The following is a 17,833-nucleotide window of genomic DNA, read 5'->3' on the forward strand; positions in this document are numbered from 1 at the left end:
ACTTGTGTGTGTATGGCCGTGAGTGGTGAGAGGCGGTAATACGTAATGTTCAAATAGAGAAAACATCTGCTTGAATTTTTGTAAAGTTTGTCTTGAAAACGAGAATTATACTTGAATTTTATCAAGATCCCAAAGTAGCCACCCTGTACTAATACTTCTGGAGACGTGACGTGACGTAAGAGAACGAATAAACACGTGTTCAACGCGGGCGATTCGTATTTGCATCGATGACCTCAAGAGGTCTCTAGTGTCACGGACGAACACTCCCAGAAGATTTTTTTCAGACTTCCTACCATGCGTTGCCTTGAAGATACTACTTCCCTGCCCTCTAGCGACACGAGAATGTAATTAATATATATATATATCCGGAAGCCTTCTGACTTCAGATACCAGCAACTATACTATTTTATTTGCAGTGTTTTGTTTTTACCGAATGATTACTGCTGAAGTTAGAACTCAATATTCCTCCAGTTTTGTCATTGCTAACTATAACTCATATTTTCTTGCTTCCACTACCTTTATAGGCCTATACTATGCTGCAAGCAGCTTAACGATCCAGTTTTTTATAGCTGATTTAGAGTAATAATTAGCACAGCTGATAATCACACTTCTGCACTGCTTATTTTTCTGTTCCTGTCATGTATTGGATATCACGAACAGTGACACCACCTGGATGTTTCCTTTGAACGAACTCAAGGCAATGGTGGCACCAAAAGGTGGCAGGGGGTGAACACCAAGACTACTAGAAGGAAAGGCTGGGGTCAGACACGCCTCTTTTCGCGACTGCCGCGGGTGTGGCGTCATGGGCGGACAAAACCCAGCTGAGTCTTTACCCCATACGGAAAGAAACGTGGAAAGGCTGATCTGTTTTGTTCTTTTCGCTCCTTTTTTCTTGTATTTCTGGATTGTTGGGTTCAGGGTGCGAAATCCTGGAGGGGACGAGGGGGATTTCCCCCCCCACCAACAATCTTGGCCACAAAAAAAAACACCAAAAATTTCCCGGGGGAAAGAGTTTTTGTTATAACAATGAAAAGATAAGCAATTACTTTTAATTTCAAATATAGCTACTTTACTAAGAATAATATTGAAAACACACACAAATTAGTGTAGTTGTGAGTGTTGAATGCTTTCTGTCTCAAGAGATCATTAACAAATCTACATCAATACGCACAGTAAAAGTAAAACAAGAATGCAAAACAATAATAACTATGAAATCTAATTGATTTATATTAACATAGTGCACAAACTAAACAAAAACTTACACATAATAAAACCATTTCAACTGCCATAATTTATTAACATCTTTAACCGGTTAGTAAAGGAATTAGTTAGCTGCTTTACACTGTCTGATATGTATGAAAGTAACAAATTAATTTCTAATTAATAATCACAATAATTATTTTAATTGAGTAATTTATTTTTACTTTTAATAACATTACAAATATGTACATCGTATAATTCACACATATGTTTGTGGGGAGGGGGGTTGTAGGTTACGAACTTTCTCCCCCTCACCAGTTTTCAATGATTTCGCACCCTGGTGGGTTGTGAGGTTGGGTTGTGAGGTGTTGCAGTTCACAATGCCTTCAGTGAGGAGTTGCGACGTGTCGTGATCTCCGATGAAAAAATAAAAACAGCGGGCGACAATATATAACTGAACACATCGCATCTCACGAGACTTGTTAGTGGATTGCAATACCAGTAGTCTCATTACACAACATCAGGCTACCATACACTTCAAAATACACAACTTGCTATTTATATACGAGTGATGATTAAATGACAACGTAGTTCAACTTCCGTCCTCCATTGTTCTATTATTTATTCAGTCAAATTTTCATCACAATCCCCCCCCCCCCAAAGTTAAGTGGACTCAACCAGCTTTCTCATACCCGCCTGTGGGCACCCCTGTTCGACATTCCACTGATTATATATACGTATAAGTATATAAAGTGACCCTCGACTTTCTTCAGTTCTATGTCTCAAGTTTTCGTTCAGTGAAAAGTTTTTTAAAGTGTGTGTTACATAATACACACGGAACTTCCTCACATTCCTCCCTGTGTAGTTCAAAGATTCATAAGACTCAGAATTGTAATCCGAATAAGGAAAATTAATTAAGAAATAAATACCAATAGTCGAAGCAAAGTTACCAAATTTGAAAAAGTTAAGTGAAAACAGCTCCTCTCTCACTCCTAAAAGAGAGCAATAGACGAGATTGTTTTCTTTTACATATTCAACTTATCCATAATTTTGGCTTTCTGCCTTTCTTTATTTAACAAAATTATTTTACGCATTCAACATATATTTTTCTTTCTGCCCTAACAAAACGCATTACTAGGTGTATTAACCCCAATTTTACATGAAACTAATGTTTCACAGAGGAATGTGACGACATATAAACTACCGATAAAATGTGTGCGTAAATGGCTGTGTAATCCAACTGTAAGGACATACGTTATGTCGGATCCTAAGTAAGTCTGTGTATTCACTCCCAATTAGCTTCTGGGCATAATTACGGCTCTTTTTTGTTCATAATTACTGCTTTGATTCGGCTGCGAAACCGGAGCGTAGAGCGATCTGTCCGCGCGTGACGTCACGCCTGACGTCAAGGACCACGTGATCAGGTATGGCCCCAGCCTTCTCCTCTACTAGTCTTGGGTGAACACCACCCTATTCTCCCCTGCAAACAAGAAGAAAATACATAAATGCTCTTTTGGACCAAATTTGTATTTTTTATGGTATTTCTTCCCTGACGACGTCGGTTGGAATAAATATTTTGAATTATGATTTCAAATCCATGACAGTTCGAAGACTGATTATAATGTATCCCAGTGGAATATTGAATGAAACATTCTGTTTTACATCAACGAATTAGCAGCACGTCATGGAACTAAAACAGTTCGTCTGCCCGAATCGAGACTATCAACGTAACTGCGCATGCGCTGACTGGAAGAGTCCATTGGCAAAGTAGGGGTGGAACGGATATGGGAAACAAGTCATGTGAAAATCGTCTGCTGCTGAAATAACATTGAACTTTCACACACATTAACGTCACCGGGAAATTACGTTAGGAGTGAAGTTAAGAGCAGTGATGTGCGTCTACGCGTAAACAACGATAGTCTACATTCTACACACCTAATTCGAACAATTTCTCACCTAGGAAGAAACCTAATATAAGAAATATTCTAGTGTTTTATGGGGAAAATACCACTTTTGCCTCACGACTGCCATCTGTTGTTGTTTTTTGCATACTATTTATCTTCTTCCATAGTTGATAATAGAAGAGAAGAGAAATTTTGTTGTAAATAGGATTCTTTTCATTTCGTTAGGAATCAATATAGTTGAAAAGTCACTTTCCTTTCATGAAACCCTTGAAAATTAATTTTAATGCACTTTAGATTGTCTACGTAGTCTATGTAAAGTACAACCCAATGTAATCTACGCGTAGATTACGTGTAGACAACGCATGTAGACGTAAACTTATAGTCTACTGAACATCACTGGTTAAGAGTTGTAGAAGCTAACAAAACTAAGAGATAGTAAACAAGATAGCCGAACGCATACAAACGAAATATTGGTCTGAAGGTTTACAGCGTTGTTTCGTGCATGTTTCTGTCTACCTTCCCTATTGCGTGTAGATTCCTCCTCTCCAGCTGGTCTCGTCTTTCGCGGTTGAACAGTGCCAGGTTTTGGTTTCTTTCTTTCACTTATGACGCATTCTCAACCGTCTAGTTATAACATCTTTGGATTTTCGCATTAGTCAATGAAGCGCAGAAAGCGATAAGCCGCTTCAGATGGCCGAGAGTCCAATTCAAGGAGCCTGCCGATTCCAACCAGCTGCGTTGAAGGGAAGCGACGAACATCCAGGTATTGCGGAACCGATTGCATAAACAGGGCGGTCCTTCTTTACTCCGAGTGGCTTTTATTTTCATTTTTATTACCGAGAATTACAAGATTATTGCCGTTCTTCTGCGGAGAGGAAGAGGGGGGGGGGCAATAAAAGTGGCTGCTTCTATATGGACCTACCTGCTGCTTACAGAACCTGAGCAAAGGTGGTCATAAATCAGTTGTTTCTTGATGTGCAATGGCCCATATTAGTTGTGACGTCACAGCAGACGTCGGAGCACGTGTTGAGTCTAAACAAAGAGGAAACGTGTTTTTCACCTATTCAAATCCATTGAATTTTCCATCGGAAGGACAGCAATTATGAAACAAAATTGCGATGTGTATCTGCATCAATGTAAAGATGAGATTTCGGAAAACACGTCTATGTATCACACATGCCTTACAGAGAATAACCGGAGTAAGAAAATCGCATTTATATACAAAATCTAGACATTCCAGTTCCGATCACAGACGAAGCAGACCCGAAGCTCACTCGATCTCAAGTCGGTCACGCTGCCGCTATGAAACCAGCAGCCCCACGTGGCTGAAGCGGCGGCGTCCATTGGCTGCGATTCCGAATCGGACGTCGTTAGGAGCATTCGCTTTACTGGATTTCCTACTCCATTTGTTCTTTACATTCTCATCTGTAAGGTATGTGTTACATAGACTTATTTTCCGAAATCTCATGTTTACTTTGACGTATTTTCCGAACTCTCATATTTACATTAACGTATTTTCCGAAATCTGATATTTACATTGACGTAGGATACGCATCAGAATTTTGCTTCATAACTGTTGTCACAATGATGAAAGCTACCCCTTCCGATGGAAAATTCAATAGCTTGGGAAAAAAAGACGTGGTAACTTTGTTTGGACTCATGACGTCACACGTCACAACGGTCGCTTCTGAATACTCTCTGAATTGTTTCCGACGGACGAATTTTTCTCCATTTGCCCGTTTTTTTGTTTCAAATCCGTTTTCCCTTTATCCATCTCACCTTATCACTATTCATCCCCGTCTTCCCGATTAGCCAACACTGGCAGAAAAGGGAAGTAAAACAAACTCAATCAATCTTCTTATGCAGTTACGTTACCAAAGATTTTTGAAGGGTTTCGGGTGTGAGGGGGGGGGTTCAGGTTAGTTCTGTTACGGAGGGCGTGGCTCGTGCAGTGGCGAATCCAGAAGTCAGAGTTCGGAAAGTCGAATTTCAGTCGAGTACCTCACATCACCGAGAATTAATTCTAACCTACACTTGTTGCAGTGTTTTCATTATCGCCATCGATTTTTTTAAATAGGAGTCCAGGGCTGGAATGAATGGTTATTATTGTATGTCGTCATCATAATTCCTCCCATTGCCTCGGCAAACTGAACGATCAGATATGACGAATAAAAAAAAAAAAAAAAAAAAAACAGAAACCTATTCTCTTCTGGGGTCTTCGTTTCGATCCCCTTTTAAGTCATCTAGCAGAGAGGTTCGTATCCAAATTCAAACTGTAGGTCCGGTTTCGATTAGCCTATGATGAGCAATAATTGGGCTTTATTGAAGCTTCAAAAAAATATTCTCTACCCGGTTAAAATAAGTGATAAAAGACAGAAGAGTTGAGTCTTGAAAAATATTTGGCATGATATCCAAAAACCTGGCATTTGGGTGGGGCTACCAACTTTGAGATGTTGTTACTTTCATTGTACAATCAGTGCAAAATATGTTCTAGACCAATGGATGGAGGTTTGAACTCGTTAAATCCTCCCCTTATAAGCGGCCATGCTTAAATCTCTAACTAAAATCTGTATCTTTCTGTCCATCACTATTTTGATTCTTTTTTTATTCTACATCGTGTGTTGTTTTTAGAAAATGGAATTCTGTTGATGGGAAGCAATGTTGTCCTCTGTTTGTTGATAATTTTATTTCAATTTATAATCATCACATTGTGAAAAACAGTGAAAATGGTGAAGGCTATTTCTTTTCCCGTTGGATGTAGAGTGGGTTGCATAAATAATACGAGGTAAATTCAAGGGTCAGGGGAACAAACAGGTAAGTCAAACTCCAGAAAGTGAAATTTTAATTGTAAAACGTTACTGGACATGTAAATGAAAAGGTACAAAAACATACGTTTTGATGAATTGAATTGTCAAGTGTATAAAGCGTGTTGTAAAGTCCAGTACAGCATATACATGGCTGGAAATTACACCACTACTTCGCTTACGACAGAAAATTGACTTGTCTGTTGTTTTTTTAACTCTCCTGGCCCTTCAATTGTCCATCACCGCGCTCATTCACTTCAAGTGGACAAACTCTGAACAAGCATCAGAAGGATTTCAATCCTGAAAATCATGTACAGTGGGATCCATGAGTATTACCGTTCAAATTGTCCATGACTATTTTCATTAATTTTCTCTTACATGTCTTTTAAGCGATGGATTTTTATGTATGCAGGTTCAGAAGTTGTCAATAGCCTGTTTTGAGTTTTCTTTTAATTCTTGAAGCTCGTTTTGGGTCAAATAAAGTGCACGAACATGGTGATGGACAATTCGCACGGTAATAATCAAGGATCTCACTGTACAACGCAAGAGAAAAGACAATGAAAGCACCAGACTCACCATACACTACGTCACAGTGTTTATTTGTATATTAAATAATATTCGACAAACATCAGTTTCGTGAGAGTTGTGCTAAATTTCTCTTAATCTAGAGTAACTGTTTCATTTTCAAACTATGAATGCGGAATACGGGACAATTTAAGACTTACATTTTAAACTGTTAAAGTTTATCTAGGTGGTAGTCTGTGTTTTAAGACTCAAGCAGTTTATAGTATTAAGAAATATTGGCGCCATCTGTTGGTCCACTGCTTAATTACAACGTGTTTGGTCTTTGCAGAGGAATGGGTGACAAAGAAGAAGGTGGAGCTGACGACGACTCGACAGATAGAGACGCGAGTGCAGCGACAGGTGGTTCTGGAGGACGGGAAGGTTGTTGAGGACTCTGGGCCCATTGTCACCACCAACACCACGGAGGACACCGAGAAGCAGGAGCACAAGAAGACAGAGGTAAGTCAAAGAACTTTCTTTCCCCCCTAGGACATCTGAAAGTGCCGACAGTATACTTTAAATATTGTCCACCATTAGTTGCTACTACAAGTCCCGAGGTCACCTCACGTGACTGGTAGTTGGTTCCGGTCTCGAAAACCACAAACAGCAGCGACGGGACCTGATACTCTGGCCACACGGCGCCCAATAAAAACGCCACTTGAGTGCTCTTTAGTGCATGGAACCACTTTCGTTCGTTCGTACTTCTTCGTGTCTCCCACGCTCCTGCGTTTTCAATGGAATATCATTTCAATGTGACAATAATAGTAGACACATATGAAAAATATCTGGCCTGGCAGTTTCAGCCCATAATCATCTATTTCACAGGTATTGGTAAGATAGACTAAACTACATCTTAACACGGAGATAAAGACTATGTTTACTTAATACTACTGGGCTTCGAGTGTATACCGCTCGCTTTGCCTGTTCGAGCGTTATTCGCTTGAGCGAAGAAGCTCTCAATTCAGTACGCTATCTAGCGTCGTCCGTGCGAACTATTTGGCGTTTGAGCGAAATACTCTCTCTCCCTGCAGCATTCTAATGCCCTTGTCCTCAGACGGCTTTTTCGCCACAGAAAATTGTTAAGTTTAGTATTATAAACCAACTGACGGACTTGACTAAATATAATATAGTAAAATGTGACTTCAAAATGTGAAACATATTTTTCATATTCCTCTTTCCTCTGTGTGCGCTCTCTCGCGTATTTGAAGATTTCATTAAAATTTTATAACGTGTAGCTACACTTTTGTTTCTTGAGGTCGCTTTTCTGCCACTTTTGGCTAATCGCGACGATGAGGTTGAGTGATGACATGATGAAAACTGACAAAGGGACACTTACAAAGAAAACCCATGTCCATGCCTACATTCGAGCACTGGTCGTAGCGCGGCGCTCTACTAAACATTCTGCCACATAGGTTGCCATGTTGAATTTGTGTATTTGCGCTGTACATGGTTGAAATGCAATGTTCTATTTCATGATAACGAAGTAGAATGCAATGAACAGTGTGTTAAATAACCACACCTTTAGTATCTTCAAATCTAAAGAAATCAGAACTAAAAACACGTAACTCAGGCTACAGTGTCTGTGCCTAGCTTCTGAAATACTCGCTTTCCTGAATGGCCTTACGTGTGTTGCCTAACACTACGTGAGTTTTGATGGTAAATTTTCAATGGCAACTTCTGCTACCGCCGTAGAGTTATGCAACACACATAACACCATGCAGGGAAGCCAGTATTTCAAAATCCAGGTGTCCCATTTTTTTGCCGCTGACTGTACTGTGTACTTACTTTTACACCCCGTGTATATCAAAAGATCAAGCACACTTTAAAAAAATATATAATGTGATTTCTCTAATTACATATTGTATTTTCAGCACCACACCACCGGGGACGAACCCCCAGGCCCCAACTGGGTGGCGGTGCCTGGGTCAGGGGTCGTGAAGGAAGTTAAGGAGAAAAAGGTGAAATCTAGAGAAGAGACCGAAGAGCGACTGGAGACAGAAGATGTGCAGATCCTAGGGGACATCTCGGATGTGGTAAGTGAACCGGATGTTACGTCTTCCGCTATAAATTTTGAACAATCATCTTGCTACCAAAAATAAGGGTAGTCAATTACACGTGTCGTCTCATCAAGTTTGTACATGATCATATTACCTAGCCATTCGACCCTGATGGAATGCCCTTGTCTTGGTAGCGTGCTGGAATGATCTTTATTAAGGACAAGAGGAACAGTTTGTGTCCAGCCAGACGCGAGGACCCTACACTGCTTCTCCCCCACCGACCTTTTACCGCGGCGAGCAGGGGAAAGAGAGGTCTGTGCGCTGGATGGTCGTAGGAGGGGGAGAAGACTTACCATTACGCTTATGGGAGTAGTATTTTATTTGTACTCTTCGGAACATTAAACTCCCGATGGCGCAGCAAAACATATCAACGGAAAGAACTCACCTTGAAGATTTCAATTGTCGGAGGAAAAGTCGAAACTCCCATTCGATTAGCCGTAACTTGAAGTTGATTCTCCATATCTCGCTTAATCAACTTCTAAAATCGCTTTCACTCTCTTTCCAAGGACGTATTTGGGGTGCAGGGGGTCCGGACCTCCCCCCCCCCCGGAAAGACCAAGTCCTAAAATTCTTATATAATCGATGGTTACTTATTTCCGCTGTACTTATTGGAAGGCAAGGATTGGATTCATACGGCTTTGAGGAACAGTTCCAAAGATTTATGCACACTCCTATTTATGATAATATGCATAAAATATTAATGAGCAACTTTACTTTTCGTCAATTGGATCAAACTCATTTTTTGTTATTCAATAAATATTCAATTCTTTATCTGTTTGATATTAATGTCCTTGCCAGGGCAGTTGTTTTTATGCAAGTTTTGGCGATCTTAACTACACGTAATGTAGATAACGAATATTCATTTACCACCTTTTTGCCTATTCATGTAATAATAACAATACAATATTAATTATTTTACATATTTAATTAATATTATTCTAATGTAATTTAATAATTATTTTAATTATATTTTTATTGAGATACTTGGTCGCACCCCCTCCCCCCTCCGAAATGTATTTCCAGATACATAGTCGGAGGTTTTTTTAAAGTAGCGGTGCCCATTCCAACGGTATTAAAATATATCCATACCTGGAGCGAAACTCTCACTCTTCCCCTTAAGGACGGAGTAGTACCACAGATAAAGATATCTAAGGCAGTAAAACCGATGCACTGATCTCTTGCTGAGAATCCCCATTCGCAAGTTTTGTAATAATCCGCTAAGAGGCGCTGAGAGGCAGTACTCGCAATCTTGCTTTCACTTATTCTAACAAACAGAACAAGAGATGGCACTGCTAAATTTCAACAGCTTATATATCTTTATCTGTGATAGTACATTACAGTTACCGTTTTGCTTCCGAAAATAACGTGTTACCGTTAGCGTTACCTAATCATACATTTTAGTGTCTACATAAGTATCACATCTGTTTCTTGTAGTGAAAGTTTTCGCACTGTAACTTTATATGCTAAAGTTTAAAATAACAGATCATCATGGAAAAGAAAGAAAGTATGTTATTGTTATTTCCTGATAGGCGAAATACAGTTCAGTTACTTAGTATTGGACAGTGGCGGTCCCTCCATGGAACAGAGGGAACAGGCTGTTCCCTCCTACTTACTGCGCTTTTGGGCTATTTAAATTATTTATATTAACATAATAAGAACACTTTTCTCTCGAAATCAACGTTTCCAAAAGTAACACTGAAGAAAATCTTTCACCGTGGCTGGACGTTTGTTGACGTCATCTACCCCCAACGCATCATGGTTCTCACCCCATGCTCTACCATGGTCTCTTAGTATCATGCCCTCTACTGTCTGAAGCCGAGTATTTCCGACCACGCTCGAAGATAAACGATCCTCATGGTGCCGCGGAAGCTGAACTCTCTAGCTGTTCCCTACGAGAGACATAGCGAATTCGTTTTCCTTCGAGTTTTTGCTATGTGCTAAATTTTAATTGCGTCGTAGTGATGGTTTTGAGTGTAGTAAGTCTATAGTTTCCTAATCTCATTGTAAAATTGCGTCTGTCATTCATAACGAACTGGAAAAATCTTCTACAGTCTAAGCGTCTGCTAAATGCCTTGGCTAAACGCTGGGAGGGAACAGCTCACATCCACCTGTTCCACCAACCCCAAGACCAAAGTTTCAAGGCATGCAGTGGCAGGACAAGAAGCGAATGTTGCGAGTGTTGTATGATCGACCGGCTGAGGACGAAAGCCTTTAGTTCATTCAACTTTGCAGAAAATACAACAAACCAACACATATTCTAACTGAATTAAAAACTAAAACGAAATCATACACAGAGCAATTATTAACTGGATATTCTACCAGTGGCAAATTATATTGTTGTCCTTGTTTAATCCTGAGAAGGGAGTCTGGAACAGGTCGGGTTTTGTCACATTAACAACTTCTACTAACAGGGTGGCTACTCACCGGGAATTTCTTGAATTCCGGGAATTATGCGTGAATTATTGGCTCCGGGAATTGTGCGTGAATTCTGCTTGAAATTTTCTCTGTAGACATGAAAAATTGCAACTTTTTAAAATCCCAATTCCATTGAATTTATACATATTTATTAATGACCTGAAACAAGTTTTTCACAGTTTAGGTTTTATTTTTATTGAGGAAGGTAAATAAAGCTGCGTGGAAAATAACACAGAATTCTCTCAATCCATTTGCTTTGTTAGTGTTCTTTGAAGAACAATCCATCTGATAGACTGAAGATTATTGCAAGATAAAATATCTTGAAGTTGATTAGGTAAATTTAAAATTCTTATAGAATTAACAATTTTTCGTAGATTACTATTTCCCGTAACATATGTGACTTGTGTTTGTAGATGTATTTATAGTCCCGAGTAGCAGTGGCGTGCCCAGGAATTTTTGTAAGGGAGGGTTTACCTATACTTGTTCTCGGTAGTCCGCCCTCATTTTGGCATATTTTCCTACCATTGACGTTCCTTTTTTAGGAATATTGGGTCAAAGGGGGTATAACCCCTACCAACCCCACCTTGGGCACGCCACTGCCGAGTAGCTATGTGAAATGACAAATGTAAAATCCGCGCCTTAAATTATATATATGTACCGTCCAAGTGAATTAGAATTATTGGATTCATTGGAATCGCACAAACCATATATTGTTAATATAAGTATTTGTTTGTGTGTATGTGTGTGGGTGGTGAGATACTGTAAAACCTTAGTTTGAAATAGAGAAAACGTCTGCTTGAATTTTTGTAAAGTTCGCTATGAAAACCGGGAATTATACTTGAATTTTATTATGGTCCTACAGTAGCCACCCTGACTAATCTAGCGAACGTCATGAAAAACTCAACCATCCGTGTGCCATTATTGGATTGAGAAAGTTTGAATTACAAGAATAGCTACTCAACTCTATGAAAAAACGTCAACTTAATCTACGAATAAAGAGATGAAACAGGTCACAACAAAATATCATTTTCTTTCTCTGATGACTCACAAATTTATATCAAATTTTTCTTTGTTGCGCATTAACAATTTTATTTTTAATGTTTTCTTTATATTATATCACATTTGCTTTAAAATTATTATTGTCATATAATTTTAAAGTGCCTCATGTTTGTCACTTCTGACATTTCAATAAGGGTTGAATTTTACTTGATCTATTGTATTATATTAAGACACCCATGCGATGGGGAGCAAGTGCAGGTGACCTGTTCCCCTGCCTGATTTATCACCGCACGCCACTGGTATTGGAACAGAATAATCAAAGTAAAAACTGCATTAGATAGAAAAAATTGAGTAGGTTATAGTTTCATATTCCACCAAAGAATTAATGATTCCATAGTTTTCAAAATTAAAAAAAAATAGAGTTTTGTATGAGATGTCACACAACATAAACTTTATGACTAAAGTGTTCACCTCACTTTTATGCATAAAGTTAGTAAGAAAATAGAATAACCACGCATGTCAGTACATTAACTGTAATTTGAAATATGAAAAGAAATAATGAAAACCAGTATTCTGTTTCCAGCTTTAAAACGAAGTAGGTGTGGCCAATAAGTTACCGAAATTTGTATTAATGCGCGCGGTGCCCACTTTCTATTCGCCAGCACTTGCCCCTCCCTCCCAGCGCACGTGTTGTCTTCGGTGTCAGTATTTTCTTTCCACAACGTTTCGAAACGAGTGACTTTTAAAAATGTGCAAATATTAGTTTTTAAAATGAACACTGTTGTAAATACGACAGATGAAGAAAATATAATAAAATAGAGGTATACACTTACCAACGATGTCAGTTCTCGTCAATGGTAATATGCCATGTAAGAAGAATTCACACAGCTGGCCGTTGTAGCGGAGTGGTTATCACTGCGCTACGACGCCAGGAGTCCCGAGTTTGAATCTTGGCCTGGGCATAGATGTTCTTTGTGAGTGTTATTTCATCAATTTCACCATATCATCACTTATCCTCATCCTTGCGATTAGCCTTGGCAGAAATGCGAAGTAAAATAAACCAAATGAATTATGCAATAATTTAACCAGCGTAGACAAACTCATATCCATGAAAAAAAAAAAAACATCCACTTTCCTGCTGACGGCAGCAAGTACAAAATCGGCTAAAATGTGCCATCCGCGTTTTTGTTCGGCTGAATTTCCTTGCGGACCGCATAAATGCTTCTTTTTAAGACACCTGTTCAGAAGTTAACGATTCAACACAATACTCTGGATTCACCGCAATTTTGTTATCGCCACTTGTTCAAGGTTTCAAATGTAGATGTTTTGTAACACTTGCTGTTGAAGCCACATCAACATTCAATGATACTTACAACCTATAAACACTACGCAAAATCTCGAGAACCACCACACGGCAACGGAGAGGAAGGTAGGTTTTGCAGGGTCGAGGGGAGGAAAGCTATAAATAGCCGTGTGCTTGAGGGTTTCGGAAGATTCTTGACCACGAGAAGTAGTGTCTCCAACTATGTTATTTTTCCCTTATGAATTAGATACAAGAAATGTAAAGGTCTTATTACGTACACGCGTGTTGGAACATTATTAAAACTTTGTAGTTGCGAAGTTGGCTATATAGCAATTAGATACGATAACAGCTATGGAATCTTACCGAATTGTAACGATGTTTCTATAAAGGTCGGGTAGCAACACTGAATGGCACAGTTTGCCCATCTGTAACGCCAAAAGCTTGTGTCCCCGCCCTCTACAAATTCCTTCTTGGAAGCACTTGCCAGTGTATGCATCTGGCATTTTTCTTTGACAAGCTTGGGGAATTCAGGTTCCTGAAATCTGAGCATGTTTTATGTGGGAAGTAAAGGAAAGGAAACGTAGGTGGATCATTTAATAAAAGCTAAATAACATTCCGTACGATTTTAAGCATCACTGGTTGTATTTGCACCAAGCACTTTGGCTTTTCTCAAAGGTTTCCCTACAATCTTTTGCAGTGTTGATTTTACCTTTCTAGATAAAACGCATGAAGTTGAAAGTAGTGTGTGCGTGTTTGTGGTATATACATCAACACGTGTGTAATCTAGAGATTCCCATGTCAGTCACTGTCAGTCTAAATCATGTTTTCTGATTGTTGGAGATTTATCTATAAAAGTAACCATGTTTATTCTTTCTTTATATATTTTATATTGCATATAGCTTCAATTGTTTATTTGTGTATTTTAAATGCCTTAAGTAACCTGCACTCCCATTGGCTAGTTCAATCTTAGCGCGGTGTCTAGTTGCCGCCATTTTAGCGCGGTAGTTACTTCCAGCCAGTGTGCGTAGAGAGGCCACTCGGGACACAGCCAGAAACCGTCGCGGACAATTATGGATAACGTAAGCCTAACGTGGCTACGTTTCATTAGTGGCGCGTTGTTGTAACACCAGCTACAGCTTCGTGTAAACAGTTTTTCCCTAGAGAGGAGTGCATGGGAAGTGTAATCAAGTGTTATGTGCATATACCTTATAATACATATAGTTAACAGTGTGTGTGCCTGTGTTTTCTTTACAACTACCAAGATGATCGCGGTGAACTTTGCCCTGTAGCGATACAATCCATACCAGAGAGATGTAAGTGGTACCTACCATTTCACTTACATTTAGATCCTACCGGTTTGGATCATCATTCATTTCTGGTCCTTCACAGCCGGACAGGTTCTACATTCAGTTTGGTCCTGTACGGTCCGGTACGCAAACATTTTTGGTCCTCCGGGCCGCGATCTCCTTTGTATTGAACATGAGGTACGTTACCATCAGTGATTTTAGTGACATTGTGTTGTGCAAACTTTATTTTCAAGTACAGTAACTACAAGTTATTGACAGCATTACGTCATTCGTTGTAGCGCGCGAGATATTTTCCACGTGGCTGAAGGACACGCCCGGTACTTCCCCGAACGAGAACGCTCTCGCTGTTCACTTGTCAGTGACGTTTCACACTCCGCTCCCTTCTCCCCTCCTGCTGTGTGAGGAACAGTCGGCGACCAGTGGCATGACGTCATACACCCGTGGTGTGTCGCTGAGTTATTTTTAGACTGCAGTTTTCTGTTCCCCCGCGGGACTGGCTTTTTCGTTCGTTTCGTGCGGGAAACTCGTAGCGAGAAAAAACGTATCGCGGAGAGGTGCATAGCAGCCCACGCGTGCAGACGTGACATCACTATAGCAACCGTGCATCAGCTGTTCGAGTACCCGCAGTGTTGCAGCCTAACCAGGACTTCAGATGCCTAGATGGTCCAGTGAATGCCAGATCGGTGAGTACAACAGTGTTTGGTTCAATATTTCCTCACTTTTTCCTTTCATTTCAATACGCATTGCTTGTCCCTCCCACCTTGAGGCATGGCAGACTTAGCACATCTTCTAAAGCAACGTGCCGCCTACAGGGGGCAAATAACGAGATTGCAGTCGTATATTAGCAGTGTTGATCCAGAGGCGCCGAACGTTCAACAGATCAAGGTTCGGCTGGAGCAACTGAACACATTATGGCCCAAGATAGAAGAAATTCAGGATTGCATTGAATTTGAAGCCACAGACGATGAACACACGGCAGTTCGAGAGACAATCGAACTTTCATATTTTGATCTCAAGTCGCAGATGCTAACATTAATTGAGGGAAATCATTCAAATACAGACGGCGCGGAAAATGAACACAGGGCTTCGTGCAAGTCTCAAGTCAAGTTGCCATTAATAGAACTTCCACATTTCAGTGGAAATTACACCCAATGGGTATCATTCAAAGACACATTTTCTTCGCTCATACATGATAATTCGGATATTTCAGATATTCAGAAATTCCAGTATTTACGTGTCGCACTGAAGGGTGAGGCATTGCAGATCATTGAAAGCATACCAATTACAGCATCCAACTACGGTGTAGCGTGGAAACAACTCCAAGAGCGTTTTGACAACAAGCGTCTCATAGCTGCTTCACACGTCAATGATATTTTGCATATAAAACCAGTGTCGAGAGAAAACGCAGAAGAGTTGCGATCGTTCACAAACACAGCAATCAGTTCCATCTCAGCGTTAAAATTATTAGCAGGAGATAGTTCACTATCAGATATAGTGTTAGTTCAACATCTTACTTCTCAGCTTGATGCCACCACACGAAAAGCTTTTGAATTAGAAGTGAATGATTCTGAATTCACCACTCTTGACAGTTTGTTTCAATTTCTAGAGCACAGAACCAAGGCTTTAGAGAAATTCAAACCAATTTCCAATGAAAAATCAACATTCAAACCACAGTTTAGTGACAACACCAAACAACAAAGTTACAAATCTGCGCATCCTTCTCCTTCAAGATCGTATGTTTCCACTGTATCTCCTTCATGCCTGTATTGCAAGGATACTATGAAGAATAATAAGCATCCGTTGTTTGTGTGCAGTTCTTTCAAAGCAGCTACTATAGCTCAGAAGTACAAATTTCTTCGAGAAAACCAGATCTGTTTCAATTGTCTTGGACTGTCAGATCACCAGGGATTTAGGTCAGGATGCAAGGCAGGATCTTGCAAGTATTGCGGCGAGAAACATAATTCCCTTCTTCATGAAGCTAAGAACAACAGAGAACGTCAAACACAGAAGCGGCACAGTCAACCCAGTAGTAAATCGGCAGTAGGCGATGATACTCGTTTTCAGGATAATGATGCCCAGACTAAAGCAACATATTGTTCTGTCAAGAACAGAGAAACTTCGCAAGTTCTCCTAGCCACAGCAGTCATAAAAATCAAGAACGCATACGGCGATTGGCTCCCATGTCGTGCACTTTTGGATGGAGCGTCGCAGAGTAATATTATGACAGAGCATCTTGCTCAGCAGCTACGCATCAAGAAACAAAAACGCCGAATTCCAATCCAAGGGATAAATGAAGCTACAGTGCAAGCCTTTCACACCATGGAGACGCAGATTAAATCCAGCATAAGTGGATTCACCATGGATATATCTTGTTCCATCTTGCCAACCATCACAGGTTCGATGCCAGCGCAGAGGCTCGAAACTTCCACATGGGGAATTCCGAGTGACATACATTTAGCAGACCCTAGCTTCCATACACCTGGCAACATTGACCTACTTCTGTCTGCAGATGTGTTCTACACGATTCTCAAGCCAGAAAAACTTTCAAGAACAGGAAACTATCCAGCGTTGCAAAACACTGAATTTGGGTGGATTGTAGCAGGAAGGATTCCCAATGCACCATCTACGAACGGACCTTCGAAGTCATTCTTTGTTCGCACAGAAGATACAGTCAATTTCCATTTACAGAGATTTTGGGATTTGGAGGAATTCCATGATAAGTTGTCTTCGCCAGAAGAAATCGCCTGTGAAAAACATTTCCAGGAAACTACATCTCGTGATCGAGAAGGTCGATACACGGTCAAGCTACCCTTGAAGAAGGACAGATCCGTTCTTGGGGATTCTCTGCAAACAGCGATTTCACGATTTAACCAATTAGAAAGAAGACTTGATCGGAACATGGAATTGAAAAGAGAGTACACAGAATTCATGGTCGAATCCCAACAACTCAAACACATGCAACCAATTGGGACATTGGAAGATGTATCCAGAGACAAGGAGACAAGGTACTACATTCCACATCACTGTGTGATCAAGGAATCAAGCAAAACTACACGTTTAAGAGTGGTTTTTGATGGAAGCTCGCCCACAACTACGGGGGAATCGTTGAACAGTATACAAATGATTGGTCCCACGATACAAGAAGAATTGTTTTCAATCCTGCTCAGATTTCGTAGTCACAAAATCGCACTGACTGCAGACACGGCTAAAATGTATAGGCAAATTAACATGCATTCAGAAGACAGACCACTTCAATGCATCTTATGGAGAGCATCACGTG

General features: G+C 40.1%; 1 protein-coding gene across 1 annotated transcript in view; it reads left to right on the top strand.

Annotated features, from left to right (window-relative positions):
• Window positions 1-17,833, top strand: part of chas (chascon) — a 265,561-nt gene that overhangs the window by 161,905 nt on the left and 85,823 nt on the right. Inside the window, exons 4-5 of the mRNA XM_083125578.1 lie at window positions 6,762-6,931; window positions 8,344-8,505. Coding sequence (XP_082981704.1) covers window positions 6,762-6,931; window positions 8,344-8,505 — 332 coding nt within the window. The remainder of the gene's footprint in view (window positions 1-6,761; window positions 6,932-8,343; window positions 8,506-17,833) is intronic.

Source organism: Lepisma saccharinum, chromosome 7 (genome assembly GCF_977018435.1).
Source record: "Lepisma saccharinum chromosome 7, izLepSacc3.1, whole genome shotgun sequence".
Taxonomy (NCBI): domain Eukaryota; kingdom Metazoa; phylum Arthropoda; class Insecta; order Zygentoma; family Lepismatidae; genus Lepisma; species Lepisma saccharinum.